The following is a 6,078-nucleotide window of genomic DNA, read 5'->3' as shown; positions in this document are numbered from 1 at the left end:
TTCTTTCCTGGCACACGGCTAACCAGCTTAAGCATGTGCTTCATTTATCTTCCCGTGCTCCGTACTCTGATACTGACCCGCTATGGACGCAGAAGCGGCGCCCTCGCCCCGGAAAGCCCTCAGAGGAGAAATGGGGGTGGGACCCCGGCGCAGTTCATCCGACGCCGCCAGACGTCGTTGCATTGCTTCCTCTTCGTGCCGTATGTGAGCCTCGTGCTCTGCACTTTCCTTCTCAAAAAGTATTGAGATCTCCTCCAGTGTCTTTCCCATCGTCTCTGGCAGGAAGCCGGCGTAGAAGATGGTCGAGATGAACGAAATGACAGCAAAGAGGTAGAAGGTATTGGCGTATGTCACCGCATCCACTAGGCTCAAGAAAGTAAGGGCGACCATTCCGCTCAGGAGGCGGTTGACAAAGACTGCGAGCGCCATGGCCTTGCCGCGGACAGGCAACGGGAAGATCTCCGAGGCGACGACGAAGGTGATTGCGCCCATGCCCACCGAGAAGAAAGCCATGAAGAGACACAAGGACGTCATTAGAAGGGAGGGAGGGAGGCTGTACTGGAAGGAGGCCCCCGCCAGGACCAGGAAGAAACCGGAGCCGAGGGCGCTGGAGACGAAGAGGGGCTTGCGGCCCACACGGTCCATGGAGAGCATGGCCACGATTTCCCCCGCGAACTTGCAAAGACAAATGGCGATGTTGCCGAGCGATTGGTGAGCCGTGCTCGACATGCCCGCCTCGGCCAGAATTTGTGGGGAGTAATACACGGCCGCTTCCGAGCCGGAAGACTGCTGGAAGAACCCCAGCGCCAGGCCCATGAGGACGGGGAGGAGGATGGCGCGATGGCGGGGGCAGAGAACTTCTGACCAGTCCGTCGTCACGTCCCGCTCCATCTGGATCGCCTCCTCGATGGCTATGAGCTCGCGCTCCGCCTCCTGCTCGTGCCCGACGATCCTCTTGAGCACGTGGCGGGCTTCGGGGACGCGGTCCTGCAGGAGGAGCCAGCGCGGGGACTCCGGCAGGCACCGCAAAAACGAGAGGATGATGACGGGCGGGATGGTCCCCAGGCCAAGCATCACTCGCCACTTGGCGTCATCGTCGGCGATGGTCAGCTCGCAGAAGAAGCCCACCACGGAGCCGAGCACGATGCCGACGTTGATGCACACGTCCGTGAGGGACACCATAAGGCCACGGATCTCGGGGGGCGTGATCTCCGCGATGTACACGGGGGCGATTACGAAGCCACAGCCCACTCCCAGGCCCGTAATGATACGCCCGACGAGGAGGACCCGGAAGTTCCATGCCAGTGTCATGCAGGCGCTCCCCGTGAGGAAAATGAGGCAGGCTAGGGCGATGGCCCTGTTTCGTCCGAAGCGGTCTGCTGTCTTGCCAGCGATGAGGCCCCCGAGGGCAGCAACCAAGTTCAAGGACCCCATAATCACCTCGCTTTGCACGCTCGTCAGAGATAACTGCATGTCCACGTACTTACGTGCCACAGACATAACGCCAACATCGTATCCGAGCAAAATGGACGTCAGGGAGGCCACAAATCCACATAAATACACGAGTCGGCGACTTTTCCGATGTGCTGCCACCATCAAAAAGCTCTCATGTTCTACTGTTTGGTAGTCCATGAGGCCAGAGCCCCCCGCTGTGGTTATTGAGGCCGTGCCGTTGCTTTGGGAGCTTGCAAACGGGAGATGTGCCTCGCTCGGTGTGCCTGAAGTACTAGGGAGAAATTTGAATTTGTCGAACTTCCCTTTGCCTTGATGATTTGCGTCAAGCAACAGAACATCCAGGTCATCTTGATTGAATGTCGCTGATGATTCTAAGATTTGAGATCGTGCACTTGATGAAGAGGAGGACACAGGTATGGGGGAACGCGTTGGCCATGACGTGACGGGAGGCTGAGCCGAGCACTTTGGGGTCTCAGTCCCCGCAGTCATGGTGCATAGGCGCCTCTTTAGCCTTGCTCAATCGCGCCTCCTTGAGGCTGTTGCCTTGAGTCGGATAGAGGGAAAAGAGGGCGAGCATTAAAAAGTATTCCCGCGGTTTTCGCGTAATGTGAGGACAAAAAACAAATGGGTGTCTATTGATTAGGGTTGATTGAATACAGGGGTCACATAAGGACAAGGCGCGACGTCTGTGGAGTCGTGTGCGTAAGCATAACACGACAGCGACTGCCTCGTTTCTCCACTTATGCGGCCCAGGAGGGAAGATGAAGCAAGGAAAGGAATGCGTAGGGCCCGGCGTGGGCGCGGCAAGCTGTATGCGAAACGGATCCGTGACGTCACGGGGTATTCCCCAGCCTGCCTAGCATGCCGCAGGCTAGAGCCAGAGATGCTAAGTGCCTTTGTTACGATGTTGCTATGGTGTCAGTCAGTCTAATAGGCACAATTTGGACAAGACGTGCACAGTTACGTCCAAGGCAGGCTGCGCCAACCAGACGTCTCGGATACTCGACTCCTCGGGTTGTCCTCCCTCCACAAGTGTACAGATCAAGTCGAATTCCTGCTGCAATAATTTCAAAAAAAGCATCAACCCTTTCAAAAAACACGACTTTCTGTTCCTTCCACTGAGATCCGCAGGCACTAACTTCAAAGGACAGGAGGATATGTTGAGGCGATCTTCCTGGTTTTGCTCTACAAGACTGCGCAGAGTAATGCAAAGCGTAGGAAGATCCACAGCTGCTACGTGACAGGTATTTCGAACAGCGTCAAGATGGACTGCGGCCAGTCGGGAAGAAAGGGAGACAGAGTCCTTTGGAGCGAGCAGAGGAGAGAGGACGAGAGCGTCAAGTTTCCAAAGCAAGGGCAGGGAGGTCAGAAGGTTCTGCCCGCCATCGCTGTCATGCTTGGCACGAAACGATGAGGCAAGTAAATCGGAAGCAGAAACAGTCAAACGCTGTAACGCTTGTGCGCCAGGTGGGTAAGCGAGAGGCTCCTCATCTTCCGATTCGCCTCTCCACGTCAGGGTTCGCCAGGCACAACACAGGGTGACTGATCCCTCCCAGGACGTGGGGTTGAGAAGAGAGGCCGCCGACACGAGAAAAGACACCGCAAGCCGGAGTTCATCCTTATTGGCCCCTCCTTTCTCGTGAGTGAGGCTGTCTGAGATCGTGGAGGACGTGAAGGTCAGGGGTCCGTCTCGGGAGAAGACGGCCAGGGCGACATGCTGGAGGCGGACGCGAGCTGGTTCCGCGAGGCGGAGCGACAAGTCCAGAGAGATGCGGTGGGCGTCGGCGTCCAAGTACTGATGCATGATCCGGTGGGTGGCGACAGGCAGCAGGGGCGATGCTCGGGAATCTCGCCAGTCGTTGCTTGCTTCTTCCTGCCCCCTGGCACCCAGCGGCTCTAAGCTTGCAGCAAAGGACAGACCCTCACTTTCCTCAGCGTGCGGAGGCACAACCACGTGGGGAAGCACGTCTTTATAGGCCATGTCGGTCAACACTGCTTGACCCTCCCTGAGCAGGAGTTGGCTGCCGGCAGTTGTCTTCTGCAGGCGGCGTTCCCTCCGCTCTTCGCTGGCAAGGCGCTCGCGCACGGCCTCTCGAAACTTGCACAGAACTCGCTCTTCCTGTTCTATGGACCCTTCACACCCCCTTCTCTGGGCATTTGCGCCATTTCTTGCGGGCTTATCGCGCTCCATCTCCCGCCCGATCGGCGCCACCAACTCGCCTCCTTCCTCGTTCGCAGGGCATCCTGCTGCCACTCCTCTCTTCTTGCCGGCGGACCGAAGCCCCTCCTTGTCTTCAAAAAGCTTGTCTGGTGCATCTTGAAGCTTCAAGCTCGCCTTGTGGACCCAGACGTGTACCAGATCCGTCAGAGCGGCCTCCGCCATGCGCCACGGCCTGCGTGGGGCAGAGGCCGGCCCCCCTTGGGACCTCCCAGGCAGCAGCGCCAACTGCTCCCACCCGCTGCCAAGGAAGTCCCCCCGTAAAATCCCCCCGACACCACAAAATTCCCGGAGAGGCTGCAGCTCTTGCTTTTGCGCGCCCGGGCCGCTGTGCCGGCGGACAAAGAGGAGAAGCCGCATCCGGGGGTCTCGCGCCATGAGGACGACCACTTGCTCTATCGCGGACTCGTCCAGCCTCCCCTCCGCGTCGCACGCACGGGTGAGCAGAGCACATACCTGCGTGGCTGGACCGGTGCTGGTATCCAGACACGCCCGGCACAAGGGTCTCTCGGGGGGGAGGTGGGAGGACGCGTGAAAAGACAGCTCGTGGGTGGACACAATGTAGAGGGAGGCAGTCGTTGCGTCTTCGGTGCCCTCCGAGTGCCAGTCACCTGCAGGCTCGCACAAGCACGCACAATCTGACAGAGCGGCTTTTGGGAGCCACGGGTAGGGTGGAGCGGCCAGGAGGAGGCCGGGCTTGTCGGGGGGCACGGACGCCGACTCCGAGGGCGCCGGCAGGATAACGCTCCACAAATAAGTTGAAGACGAGGAGAGAAGCTCGGTCCGGAACAAGTACGAGCCTTCTACGGGCGGATAAATGCCCTGAAAGGTAATGCTCCCGCAGCCCTGTCGCTCTTCCCCGTACAAGGAGTACTCGGTCCACTTGCCCTCAAGCCAGCTACTCACGCGAGCTCCTTTGGACGTTGTCTGCACGTCCTTCCAGACAAAAATGCGAGGCCCTGCAACGATTTCCATGCTCAGGTCGTTTGGTGGCAGCGGCATACCTCCCGACAGGGTCGTGCAGGTCAAACGTTGCGAGGGCCGACCCTGGCCGCCGGCCTTTTCTCCTGCGGCACTCTCCCTGTCCAGACAGTATAGTTCACAAGGGCCATCCCTTCCCTCGATATGTAAAACAAAACATACGACACCGCACCCAGTAACGTAGTTCACCACCTGGTTGAACGCCAGCACATTGAACTTTCCCTTTATCGAGGCATTATCCATTGAAAATTCATCCCCGCGTTCTATGAAGCGCCGTCTGTCGACACTGAAACGCCCTTTGGTGACTCTTACGGAGAGTTCACTTGATTTGCTTCCTCCATCCTGGGTTTGCAGCTCTACATGCAGAAGGCGGTCTGTGCGCAGCCCCTGAGAGTCGATTACCAACATTGGTGGCCGGGAGGTAGACGATACCTCGGATAGTGCAGACATCCCTTGTCCGGGGTCCCAGTGGCGACGCAATAAGCCTTATCATATTACCATCCCTGTTTGAGTGTAAACTGGGTGAGAATATAGCGCGGCGGGTGTAGGATAAAAACACGAGTACGAGACAGTCCTGGAGGCTGGCGATCCTGACGGGCGGAGACAGTGCGAGCGCGATCATGGAATCAGCCTGGACCCAAGATGCAGGCAAAAGAGAGCGAAATTCGACACTAGGCAAGGATATGGAGCTTACATTTCGGAGTTTTGACGAGGTCGTACCGCTGGGGTAGATGCTTGGAGGCTTGTGCTCGGCGTGAATGTTTGCAACTCCCTGGAATGGCGTGCAACATGCAAGGAGAGCCGCCCGTGCCGTCCTCCTCCCAGGTGAAGGGTTACAACCCTCAAATACTTTTACTTGCGTTTTAACCTCTTTTTGATAACATATTTCACAAGAAAGAGCCACGGCTTGCTTGTTGGCTCCTGGCAGCAAGATTTGGGGCAAAAGAGGTGGAGTGCGGCCCCCTTATTTTATCTCACGACCATCACGACGATGCAGCTCGCCATTCCAAGAGGGACCGTCAACTGAGTAAACAAAATTGAACTTAAGTTAGAACAAACGATCAATTGGTGGCCAAAAGACTGCCGATTCTTTTGAGGACAAACTATGTACAGCCTTTTGCCATTCCTTGTGTACTGGCTCGCAGTCCAGGAAGGACTGCGGGTTGGAGGTCCAGGGGGTCCGGAGGGTCTCCGCTTGAGCAGCGGGAGCAGAGACGCCTTCCTGCGGGACGGTTTCCCGTCGCAGCACCAACTGGGCGGTTTTGATGCGGATGCCATGGCTATTACTCCTGCCGTCTTTGACTCGCAAATAGAGGAATGCATTCCTCAGATCGCTACGTTGCTCGCCTGTACCAAGGTGGACGGGCCCCCTGACGCGATGCGGCGGAATCGCTGGATCGAGCAGCAAGTAATAGAGAAATGCA

General features: G+C 57.6%; 1 protein-coding gene across 1 annotated transcript; it reads right to left on the bottom strand.

Annotated features, from left to right (window-relative positions):
* Window positions 1-252: 252 nt before the first annotated feature.
* NGA_2070300 (polyol monosaccharide transporter) lies at window positions 253-432 on the bottom strand (the record flags this gene model as incomplete). Its single annotated transcript, XM_005854289.1, has 1 exon — window positions 253-432. A coding segment is annotated over one exon (180 nt), but the record flags the coding sequence as incomplete, so codon positions are not given.
* Window positions 433-6,078: the final 5,646 nt, after the last annotated feature.

Source organism: Nannochloropsis gaditana, assembly GCF_000240725.1.
Source record: "Nannochloropsis gaditana CCMP526 unplaced genomic scaffold scaffold555, whole genome shotgun sequence".
Classification (NCBI taxonomy): domain Eukaryota; class Eustigmatophyceae; order Eustigmatales; family Monodopsidaceae; genus Microchloropsis; species Microchloropsis gaditana.
Note: the sequence above shows the minus strand (reverse complement) of the source record. Positions and strands in the feature narration are given on the sequence as shown.